This window comes from Fusarium proliferatum (genome assembly GCF_900067095.1).
Source record: "Fusarium proliferatum ET1 genome assembly, contig: FPRO_scaffold015, whole genome shotgun sequence".
In the NCBI taxonomy this organism is placed as follows: Eukaryota; Fungi; Ascomycota; class Sordariomycetes; order Hypocreales; family Nectriaceae; genus Fusarium; species Fusarium proliferatum.
Window position 1 is genome coordinate 259,851 of NW_022194804.1, and position 12,024 is coordinate 271,874.

At 47.0% G+C, this 12,024-nt stretch overlaps 4 protein-coding genes across 4 annotated transcripts; 2 read left to right on the forward strand and 2 right to left on the reverse strand.

The window, feature by feature from the left end:
• Window positions 1–90: 90 nt before the first annotated feature.
• On the reverse strand, window positions 91–1,186 carry FPRO_12367 (uncharacterized protein; the record flags this gene model as incomplete). The annotated part of the gene is made up of 2 exons (XM_031224156.1): window positions 91–407; window positions 457–1,186. The coding sequence occupies 2 exons, from the start codon at window positions 1,184–1,186 to the stop codon at window positions 91–93; spliced, it is 1,047 nt and encodes a 348-aa protein (XP_031089443.1).
• Window positions 1,187–2,977: 1,791 nt separating this feature from the next.
• On the forward strand, window positions 2,978–3,697 carry FPRO_12368 (uncharacterized protein; the record flags this gene model as incomplete). Its single annotated transcript, XM_031224157.1, has 1 exon — window positions 2,978–3,697. One exon carries the CDS (start codon window positions 2,978–2,980, stop codon window positions 3,695–3,697), a length of 720 nt encoding a protein of 239 aa, XP_031089444.1.
• Window positions 3,698–4,274: 577 nt separating this feature from the next.
• Window positions 4,275–9,627, forward strand: FPRO_12369 (uncharacterized protein; the record flags this gene model as incomplete). The annotated part of the gene is made up of 5 exons (XM_031224158.1): window positions 4,275–5,268; window positions 5,380–5,437; window positions 5,483–6,723; window positions 6,988–7,040; window positions 7,087–9,627. The coding sequence occupies 5 exons, from the start codon at window positions 4,275–4,277 to the stop codon at window positions 9,625–9,627; spliced, it is 4,887 nt and encodes a 1,628-aa protein (XP_031089445.1).
• Window positions 9,628–10,134: 507 nt separating this feature from the next.
• FPRO_12370 (uncharacterized protein) lies at window positions 10,135–11,677 on the reverse strand (the record flags this gene model as incomplete). Its single annotated transcript, XM_031224160.1, has 12 exons — window positions 10,135–10,165; window positions 10,212–10,383; window positions 10,438–10,700; window positions 10,754–10,891; window positions 10,939–10,976; window positions 11,023–11,045; window positions 11,098–11,220; window positions 11,264–11,282; window positions 11,329–11,351; window positions 11,406–11,496; window positions 11,543–11,584; window positions 11,639–11,677. 12 exons carry the CDS (start codon window positions 11,675–11,677, stop codon window positions 10,135–10,137), a joined length of 1,002 nt encoding a protein of 333 aa, XP_031089446.1.
• Window positions 11,678–12,024: the final 347 nt, after the last annotated feature.

Genomic DNA, 12,024 nt, shown 5'->3' on the forward strand with positions numbered 1-12,024 from the left:
GTTTTGCCAAATCTCGTAACAGCTCGGCGCATACGTCATAAAGACGCTGAAAGCTTTTCCATCATATTCTCCACGTTCTCAAGCAAACGACTAGTCCAAGTTACCCAGCTTCCTGGAAAAGTCGATGGTCTCTGTAATTCCCTTCTCGAGGCTGATCCAGTCCCTACCAGCCCACTTCTGCAGCAGTTCAGGCGCAATATCGTTCTCAATATTGTAGCTCAGAACAGGGTCGCCAGGTACAAAGTCTTCTTCAAAATCTTCCTCAGGATATGCTTTACGCATGATAGCCAGAGCGTTGTTCCAGTTGAAAGACTCGGCTAGTGCGGGAATGCGAGCGCCTTTGACATCTGGGTCGATAGCCGCCACGACATAAATGACAGCTGCATCGGAGACGTGAGTGTAATAGACTATCTGGTCAGCCTTCTGAGACTCTTAGTCATGTCTCTGTCAACTTACTCGTTGTGTTGTCCTTCAGGGCATCTGTCTTGCCAAGGTATAGTTGCTGCAAGAGCTGAGTAGGCATAGGCCCATAGTGTCTCGCATCCAGCGGATCGCCTAGAATCCAGCAAGGACTAACAGAATTGAGCTCCCATGGGACATTCTCGTCTTTCGCGAACTTCCATACTGCCTTCTCCGCTTCAACTCTGGCACCCAGGTAAACTGGAAGGATACGGCTCAACTCATACGGTGGTGGCGCCTGTGCGACTTTGACTAAATCATCGTTCCACGTATCCTGTCCAACAGTCTTTGTCTCCCCAGGCTTAGGCCAGACTGATGACCATAATCCAGCTGCCACCACAAATCGCTTGACTGACGCCTCCTTGGCAGCAGATCGGCACACGGTCAAAGCAGCCTCAATAGCTGATGCGAAACCGACATTCGGATCTGGCGTATAATCGCCGATATTGGCGAGGTGAATAATAGCCGAGACACCTTTCACCGCCTCATCGAAATCTCCTGGCTTCGATGTGTTTGCGACAACCAATTCCACCTTGCCTTCGTCTGCGTGTGGCTTCACGGCTGGGTGCTCGAGCAGCCACTTGCTGTATGAGAGATCTCTCACAGTCCCGCGCACTTTGAAGCCCTGCTTCAGAAGCTCTATGACCACATGGCTGCCGGTGTAACAATTCGCTCCCGTCACGAGGACCCATGAGCCTCGGGGAATAGCCGTCGGTAAATTGCTCATGTTGACTAGCGCTATTTCGTGCGAATTACCTCAGTTGTATGGTACGCTCAGAGCTAGGAAAGTGTGAAAACTGGTAGAAGGTGGTCATAAGAGAGATACAATGTATAATCTGATCAACGTCAGAATCAAATCGAGGAATAAGATGAAGATGGGACGATATATGGAGCATCGATCCCCGCCTTCTTAGCGTGAACCCGGAATTATCCAGCTTCCGCTGTCGCTAGCTTGCGGTGAGCCTGAAATCTAAATGAAGCAATCGCTTCCGATTCATTAGGCCGAGACTAAAGATTTAGCGATGATGCGGATGCGGATGACGGAATTTTGGGTTGTAGCCGCAGGGCGCAGCTACCAGCCATGACTATATTTTACTGAGTAGAACCATAACAAGAGCATCAGTAATATCCAAATACTCTTGCTGTAGATTCTTCTCTTGGTTTATACTGATCAATGCATTTTTTTTCTGACTCTACCTTGGTTGAATCATTAGCTCAAAGTTCACGATAAAATCGATTGGCGTCAAGGATTATTGCGATCGGCTAGCTAGCTTCGTGTTAGTAGCATGTTTGTGGCCACTCAGGATCCAGTTTCCGCTACCCGACTTCCCGGGTCATCTATCCCGGAAGCTTGGTCTCATAAATAATAGGCTAATGCTCCCGGAAAATCTCGTTCCAGTGGGTTACTTGATGCAATGGTTCGTTGTGACAAATGCTTTCCAGGGTCTTGTAAGCTCGGTTAGCATCTTGCGTGTGTTATGGAGATTCGGGCTATTATCCGGATAAATTGACGGCCTGACTCATCTGGGTACATGTGAGTGAGATGATCTAGGGTAGCTTGAGAATTTATCAACGTCAATGCATTGCACAGGACAGTATATAGCTTGAAGTCTTCCAATGTGAACTATTATCTACATAAGCCTTCATATTTTCCCTTCTCTGCTCAGGTACATCAAGTTCGATATCTGCCTCGGGTTTCGTGATGACCGCTGTTTCTCCCTACGAGGGATTCCATCAAAGTTTCTAAATGTTCATGCTCAACTTCCGAACCCATCAATGGAACATTCTACGATAGCTGATACTAACGAATCAATCCTTTACGAACGGCAGTTTTCCCGTCTTCGCACAACAATCATCGAGCGCGACGATACTGTGACTCTAGAGAAATACCTAAAAAACGCACCATGGGCTGTCAAGACAGGTCGTGCTCTCGGAATGTACTATGATCCATTCATTGTGGCAGCTAGACCTGGAAGCCTCGATGGTCGTTGCTGTCGAGTGTTGAACACAGCAGCTCATTGTGGCCATCTCGAGGTAGTCAAGCGTCTGCTCGATCACCCTCTTCTCCAGGCTGATATCCACCATAACAATAATGGTTTCACTCCGATTATGATAGCTGCCTATGCTTCTTATTGAAAGGATAATCTTGAGAAGAAAGAAGCAGTCATCAATTTCTTGCTCGATCGAGGTGCCCGCGCCTCCGACGCAGAATACACATGGGACTACTGTCTTGATCCCATAACCGGAGAGTCTACCCACAAGCAGGTGCCCGCTTTTATGACCTTAACCTTGCTGCAGAGTGGGCTGGCGCCGATTTGATCCGGCGGCTCATTGAGAGTGGCGCTGATCCTCATGTCAAGATAATGGAGGATAAAGAATTCACAGTTCGCACTGATGTGACGATCATTTCTACCGCAAGTCGATGTGCGAACGTTGATACTCTCAAAGTCTTGCTTGAATGCGCAAGCAAAGTAGGTGTGTGGCAGACGCAGTGTCTTGTCGCGATAGCTGGGGAAGTATGCCACTTCACTGGGCTTGTCAAGTCTCGAAGGTTGAAGATCCTCGTGAGGTTACTGCAGAATTCATGGAGGAGAAGGTGCAACGAGTTGTCACAGTTCTTGGTCTGTTGCTAGAATGTAGCCCGGAAACGATCAATACGCAGGATCAGTACGGAAATACGCCTCTACGCTATGCAGCCAAGAACTACAGCAATTACGGACAAGAGCATACAGCCGTCTTTCAGTACCTCTGTGACAGAGGTGCTGATTCGTGTATGCTCAACAAAAATGGCGAGACAGCATTGCACAGCTCATGTTCTTGCGATGGAGGACTACCGGTTGATACAGCCGCGATTGAAACTTTACTCGACCATGGAGCAAAATTTACAGATACAGACAATGACGGCGATACGCCACTACACTTGGCGGTCAAGAACCTAGAGAATATTGAAGTCATCACTTCTCTGCTCGATCATGGTGCAGACATACGTGTAAAGAACTTGAAAGGAAACACGCCACTACACGAAGCCGCGAGCGGAATGTTCTGGCCTGGAGTAGTCGAAGAAAAGTACAAAAGCATGGGAGATATACTTCGGAGGCTTCAAGGCGATGGAGGATATCTGATGGATGAGCTGAATGAAGAGGGACAATCCCCTCGACAGATTCAAAATGGAAGAAGGAAGGACTTCAGAGAGAAAGTGGATGATGTTGAAAATGAAAGGAAGCGGTGGGGATTTTGAACGAGGAAAAGTCAGAGTGAGATAACATCTTGGCCAGACTTCGTGACAGGTTGGTCTCAAGGATAGACAATCTGGTATTTGCATATGGAGGCTAGAACTATTCCATACGGAGGCTTCCATTCTCATCACCTATTTTCTCTTCTCACCAGAAGGAGGGGAGGACTGTACTATAGCGAGCGGGTTGCTCGTTGGGCATAAATGAGGGGTAATAAGACATGATGCAGCCATAATGCAGCCATGGCATCGCTTGGCCCAATCAATATCCATCATTGACAACTGACCTGACTTTCAGCCAGCCACTATAGGTACACCGAAGCGGTTGAAAAAGCGTCGCAATGGTGGCCGTTTATGGCTGTCACGATATCTTAACATGCTGCGTTGATGATTGGCACCAGGGCAGTCGATCAGCAATAGCCACCTACATGGTACTCGCCTCACTTCGCACACTGGCCAATTAATCTCGTCGCCCAAAAGCTAAGCGCCGTGGAGCTTTCGACCTGAATTCCGTAACGTATTTTATGCAACCCTCAATCTTATTTTCTTGCATCTTTCTCGGCTTCGCCATTCAACCAAAAAGATGTCCGAAGGTAACGCCGCGTTCGAATTGGAGGAGTATACGGTCGGTTGGGTTTGCGCCATTCCATTAGAAATGGCCGCTGCTAGAGGAATGCTTGACAAGATTCATCCAGACCTGTCTCAGCAGGACCCCGACGACCATAACAGCTATATTCTAGGTGAAATATGTGGTCACAAAATTGTTATTGCGTGCCTGCCAGCTGGCATTCATGGAACCAATCCTGCAGCTACTGTCGCCAAAGACCTATTACGAACTTTTAAGTCCATCCGTTTCGGTTTGATGGTTGGAATCGGAGGTGGAGCACCATCGCTACAGCACGATATCCGATTAGGTGATGTGGTGGTAGGCCAGCCTTCAGGAACCCTTGGAGGAGTCGTACAGCATGATCGAGGCAAGATCTTACCGCAAGGCGGATTTCAACGAACGGGCTCCCTGAATGCGCCTCCTCAACTTCTTCTATCCGCTTTGGCTCGTCTTCAGGCAACTCACATGACTGAAGATAGTCGTGTTCCCGAGTATCTGGCTCAGCTTGTCGCAAAGAGTCCTAAAAGAATGAAGGGCAAATTCAGCTACCCGGGTACATTGAATGATCGCCTTTATAAGGCAGGCTATGAGCATGCCAATCCGGGAAGTGCAACCTGTGGCCAATGCGATGAATCCAAGCGCATTAAGAGAGAAACTCGAGATGATAACGAGCCATATTTCCACTACGGCATAATTGCTTCCGGAAACCACCTGATTAAGGATGGCAAAACGCGAAAACGTCTAAGCCAAGCATATGGAGCATTGTGCTTTGAGATGGAAGCTGCAGGGCTTCACAACTTTCCATGCCTTGTTATTCGGGGCATCTGCGACTATGCAGACTCTCATAAGAACGATGTTTGGCAAGAGTATGCCGCTGCGACGGCGGCGGCATTTGCTAAGGAGCTGTTGCTATTCGTAGCACCAAGCCAGGTCCTTCAGGAGAATAAGATACTTTCGGACCTTGTTTCTAGTGAGTTTGATAGTTCTATCACTCCGTATTTGAGACCACGAGTCACTTCTTACACCTTTCGATTTTTTATTTGAGCTTGGGGCTTGCATTACAATTTCTGACAAATATCAGTCGTCAAGGGCAGCCTAGAAGTCTCAATACATAGTCTCACTGAACAAAGATCCATCAAGTACGTAGCACCTCCCATTGATGGTATTTTACTAACTTGAGAGAGACGGATGCTAGAGAATCGACCTATGGATCTGTATGTAGCCCACAGCGCTCGCTACGACAGTCAGGACGTTAAAGAGAGTCCAAGATGCCAAACTGGCACCCGCGTTCGCATTCTGGAATCAATAGAACAGTGGGCAGCTCAACCACTCTGTTCATCTATCTTCTGGCTTATCGGTCCTGCAGGAACTGGTAAATCTACCATTGCTAGGAGTGTTACTGATTCCTTTGCAAGGAAAGACCGCTTAGCTGCTGGATATTTCTTTAAACGAGGCGAACAGGACAGGAATGATACTAACCGGCTATTCTCCACGCTAGCGATGCAACTGGCGGATACAGTTTCCTCCTTCAAAGAGAGCCTTCGGAAATCACTGGAAGGTCTCGATAAGGACGCAGTGGAGAAAACCAACCTCGATACCCAATTCCAAAAGCTCCTATGGTGGCCACTCGAAAATCTACAAGTCAGCGATGCAAGCGGTTTGCCAAAAGTCATCACAATTGATGCTCTGGACGAGTGTGAGAGACCTGAGCATCTAGTACGGGTCTTGGAACTGTTAGCCAGGCTTTGCACTATTTCCACACTCCAGTTACGTGTCTTGATTACTAGCAGGTCTGCCCCCGACATTGTTGAAGCTCTCGACTCTCACTTGCAGGACGGAACTGCCCGTACCTTGGAAATCCAAAGGGAGTTCCCTGAGGATACCAAGTTGGACATTCAAAACTTTCTGCAGTCAAGTTTTGAGGAAATCAAGAACAAAAGAAGGGTACAAAAAGAACCATGGCCTACTACCGAGGACTTAAATCGCCTTGTTCAGCTCTCTACCACTCCCGAGCCTTTGTTCATCTATGCCGCAACCTTATGTCGATTCGTCTCAGATAAACAACAGGGACCGATTCGGCAACTGATTATCTGGCTGGAACATGGGAGTCACTCGCAACTCCACCAGATATACACTCCTATCCTTGATCAAGCGTTCTTAGGCTTTGGGGAAGTGGAGTTTAGTCAAAAGCTGCGATTTCTCGGTGCCATCACAGTTATTGCCAGGCCGCTCTCCGCCAAATCTCTTGCTACAATACTTGCTATAGACTTGGACGATGTGAGCTGGTGGGTTTCAAGGCTGTATGCAGTTTTGCATGTGCCGCCTGTGCTTGACAAGCCCATACATCTCCTTCATAAATCCTTTGCCGATTTCCTCGCCACTTCTGACGATTCCGACGCTGCCAAGTATGGGATAGATGTAGCAGGTATGCATGCCAACCTAGCTAACAGATGTATTCAGTGTATGAAGGAGGGACTGAAGCAAGACATATGCAAAATTCAGAAACCAGCAGTGCTGAGAAAGGATATTGACAAAAGTATAATCGGTAGCAGTATCCATGAACATCTCGAGTATGCCTGCATCAATTGGTTCTATCATGTGGAGCTCAGCGGAAGGCCGCTCTGCACTTTTCCATACACTTTTCTTTTTAGCCATTTGCTTCATTGGGTTGAAGTCCTGACACTCTTAGGACGGCTTCTGGAGTGTATAGGTCTGTTAGATAGGCTTTTGAAAGCGAGTGAGGTTCGTAACTCATACTTGCATCATGTCCCTGAGCTGATTATTATAGACATGCAAGGACGATATCCTGCCGGATTTTGTACTCCTCCTCAGAGATGCAAAGAGAGTCTTATCAGCATTCGGTTCAACTATCGACCTCTATCCTCTCCAGATCTACGGATCGCTACTCTTCTTCTCTCCCACAGCAAGCACAACCCGTCAGAGATTTTGGGACCAGCGCATACCCAAAACCGGTCGGATTCAAGGTGTGGAGTCCAAATGGACCGCAAGCCTCCAGACCTTCGAGAATCCTGATGGAATCCTCATTCTGCTTTCTTTCTCGCCGGATGCCCAAATCTTGGCATCTGTAGTCCGTAAACACTCGGGCCTTTCTGTGATTCAACTTCGCAACATCATCAGTGGTACATATGAATTCACCTTCGAACTGAACAAGGGTGTGAATGAGGTGTATTGGAATCTAATGGCCTTTTCATCGGATAGCTGCCTGCTTCTGTCTGACCAATGTGATGGAAATTTCGGGATCTGGGATGTGAGAAGTGGCCAGGTCCAGCAAATATCTACAGGTCGTTGCAGTCCAGTTTTAGCAGTCAACTTTGCACCACATTCAAACCATCTATCATGCCTATCAAAAGATGGGAGGTTACAGTATTGGGAAAACGTGAAAGGTATCTATCAAGAGAAACATTTAGGGATTAATGTTCTTAATGGAACTTCCGACAAAGGACTGCAAATTCTCCGAGCGACATTTTCTCGCAGCTCGCAGCTGTTAGCGTTTCAAAAGCAGCCGACTGAAATCGAGGTCTGGGACTTAAAGACTGGCGCTCAAACGCTGGTGCTGAGTACAAAGACACATTTCATCTACTGTTACATCATGGAATTCTCAGCAGACAGTCAGAGCCTTGCATTGGCGGGCCATAATGTACTGACTGTTTGGGATCTGGAAACAGGCGCGAAGAAGCTGTCCCTAGAACACCAGATGATGATAGACAGTATCGCTTTCTCACCTACCGGGAGAATGATAGCATCGGGAAGCGGGGAACTGATTCAACTATGGGATTTAGACACTGGTATTTGTAAGACTACCTTGATGGACGATGGACATTACGGTGTGACAGCACTAGCCTTTTCTAGAGACGGCTCAAATCTAGCATCACCTCACCGACTTTGGGATCTTACCCAGCGACAAGAACTTCAAATTCATGACGGTAGGAGCCCTGCTATTGGTAGAATAGTATGGTCGCTAGATGGCCGGCTTCTCGCATCACCTTCCAAGGACGGTACGATTCAAGTTCAGGACGCAGAAACACTCATGCCTCGATGGAAGTTAACAGGCCACACAAAAACGGCCGCCGGAAATGCCTTCGAACTATTATTCTCAGATGAAAGCAGCCTCCTGGCCTCTTTACATTCTGATCATATACTGAAGGTCTGGGACATGCGCTCTGGCACTGAGTGTACTGCTAAGCGGAGCTCAGTTTCACAGGTGAACTACTCAGAAGATGGCTTGATCTTGGCAACAACCATGCCACAGTCTCATATCGTGAATATATGGGAAGCGGAAACTAGCATCCACCTGCATACACTCAACGTTCCTAAAGATGACGATAGTTGGGCCTCTGATCTTTCGACGGTCTTTTCACCTGATGGCCGCATCCTAGTTACCTATGGAGTTAAAGATTCGCCCATATTATGGGATACATCTACAAGCAAGCAAGGACAGAAGCTCCCAGTATCTAAGCCTGTCATCGAAGTTATCTTCTCCCATGACAGCCGGCTTATTGCATCAATCGAGGGCTTTCGCGTTTCTATATCGCGTTTAAGTGCCTGCCAACGACCGTTACATATTCTTGAAACTCAGCCCCGAAAAGGAGCCTTCTCGTCCGATAATAAGCTACTAGTTATAAGTGGTATACACGAGGAATTCGGTATATGGGATATTGAAACGGGCTCTAAGATACTCGAAGTTGAAAGCAGCGACAGCAGTTGCGAAGCCATGTGTCTCTCGCCCAATACCCAATTTATAGCATTTGCATCGACACGCTCGACAAGACCAGAAGATGGGAGGATTCGATTATGGAATATAGCTTCGCAACCCCCTAAGAGCCTCACCTTGAATCATCAAGAGATTGTATCAACAATGGTATTCTCGTCGGATGGGCGAGTCTTGGCGATGGCATCCGGACAGAATGTGATTTGGCTCTGGAATGTGACATCAGGTATTTTGATAAGAAAGATCCTATGCCAGGAAGTGTTCATCAAGAGAATCAGCTTTTCATCCGATGAACTTCTTGTTTCGGTCTCAAAGTATAGGTCTCCTGCCTTCTTTAACGTCTGGGATAATATGGCCTTGCAAGTCCACAGGTATCAAATCACCAGCTCTACTGGAAAAGATCTACCAAAGCTGATTGCGGGCAACATTGGGCTCACCTATGATGAAAACTGGATAGCTCGAAGCTCTGAAAATCTTATTTGGGTACCACGACAATACAGGCCTCCGAGGGCAGATTTCTCTGGACGTTGGGTCAGTAGGGACTCTACGATTATCATCGGTATTCGCTCGGGCCATTTGATTAGATTTCAAATCGTGTAGCATTTTTAGGAACTATTTAGAAAATTGGCCAATCAATATATATTGTACTTACGGTCCATAGCTGTCCATTGAGCCAAAATAAATAGTTGACAGAACGTCAAAGAGCTCCCTTAGTAGATTCTGACTGACCTTTCATGATAACTCGGGTGTAACGCAATTGAGACAATGATATCATGGGAGCTTCTCCTAGTGATCGAACAAATCACAGCCTATATTGAAAAAAAGGAAGAGAGACTTTCTGCATGACCCAGCGACATAGAACTTGTATTCTGGGCTTATAGACCACACAACCCTTTAATAGGAATACGTCTCATTGTTTCCTTAACAGGGAGAACATGTTTATGCAAGACAAGATATCAACATGCCTATCGTATAGGCATACAAAGGGCCAGAGTGGAAGGAAATCGAGGCTCTTGGTATTTTGATGCTATGCATTATGAACCCGTACAATATGAGACTAAATTTCGCCACTGGAACTCTACAAAGCTACCTACCATCACTGGTATATCATTCAGGCTTCGTAGCATATACCGACCAGCTGTTTCGCTATTAGTATGCACTTTTCTCTTTAATTGCACACTTACATCGGCCAATATGAATGAATATTAACATTCTTGATATCCTTTCGCACATCAGTCAGGAAAACCTCGACTTCTTCTTTACTCCAGCCAAGTCCACCCTGACCGTCAGGGCGTGTGAAGACAGCGAGACTCAAAGCCGCCAACGCATCTAGAGTGTTCTGCTGGGCCCAGACACCTGTAAACACCTTAAGCAGCTACTCGTAGGATGTTATTCAAGGGGCTAACTGACCAATCTGCTTATGCTTGGGATCCTTGGGCCACCTGTTCAAAGGCCACTTGCGCTTGACAATATTGACATCTGCAAAGCCCGCTGCCTCAAGTTGATCTTTATACTTCAACGCACTATCCATGGGTCGACCATTCTTGGTGAAGATGTCGTGTAGGAGGTCTGACCACTTGCACAGTGCTGAGTCTTTTGTCAGAGTGCCATCGTCGGAGAGGAGAGGGTAGATGATGTCGATCATCTCTATTCTGCCTCCAGGATTGAGGTTCCTGTTGATGCGTATTAGACTATTGCCCAGGAGAAGGGAGAGGGAATGGCGTACTTGTAGCTTTCGCTGAAGAACTTGGGCCAATCGAGGATGGAGCCTGTAAGAAAGCGAGCAAAGACAAAGTCAAACTTGTCGGAGTACTCCCATGGCTCTTCTAGATCATCTACGTAGAAGGCGGCGTTGGGTGGAACGCTTTGGAAACGTCAGCAAGCCCCGTCACCACGGAAATGGAATCATACGCCGAAGGCTGAATTGGACTCAAGTCGACGCCAATGACCTAAAAAGTCAGTATTAGTCTCCCAAGTCATCACCATAAAACGGACCTCGCACCCGGGATGCTCATCAGCTGTCCATTTTGTTAACGCCATGCTGATCGTTGTGTAGTTTGTAGAACTCACCAAACTCTATGGCCCAGATTCCGGTGCCGCAGCCTGCATCAAAAGCGCGGTTGAGCGTCTTAGGCAAGGGGGCCGCGTGCAGTCTTTCGTCGAAAGTGAGCAGAAAGAGATGATGTTGAAGATCTGTCGCGTTAGAAAGGGAAGAAAGGAGGGACGGTATGAATACCTAATCTTTCGTTTTCAATCTATATCAGGTCAGCACCAATTACTAAGTAAAAGAAAAAGGCCTACGTCGTCATTTGGAAGCGCATAAGCTAGGTCAATTAGCTCATCTCCTTGTCGCATTTTTTGCACTCCTCAGGTCTCACCTCCGTCCTTATAAGCGTGATAAGTCCTGCCATTTTCCTCACGGTATCTCAGAATACTCGATCTTAGAGATGTAGTATCACTAGCATTGTCCTGAAACACGTCAACTACTGCGATCTTCCTGAAGATATCCACTTACGTCTCCAACGGCGGAGTCAGCATCGGTGTCGTCCTGAGCCGCCTGTCCAATCGGTTAGCCGCATGCAATAAGACTTCAGCCATAGTAGATGCATACATGCTCATCAACAGCAAGGGGGTCCTCGTCCGCACACATCGTCAAGGGTTCGATTTAGGGTTTGGGGTGACGTTAGATCGAAATGGCGGTCGGTATGAGTGGGGTTTCAAGACGGATGAGATGTCACCAGTCACGTGTGATAAGATCACATTCCAGTCAGTAGTATCACGATAACATCAAGACTATCCCTTAGGGAGCAAGAAAACACCAGACCTTAACATAAGTTGTCAAAATAATTTAAAAAAAGAAAGGCACCCTAAGTTTCTACTAAATTTAGTCTCAACTTATGCTAACTTAACCAGGTCTTTTTGTCATTTAGGGTCGAGGTTCCTGAGATTTCTTTCCTCCCCAAGCTAGCATCATAACGGCTAGACCAGTAACACAAC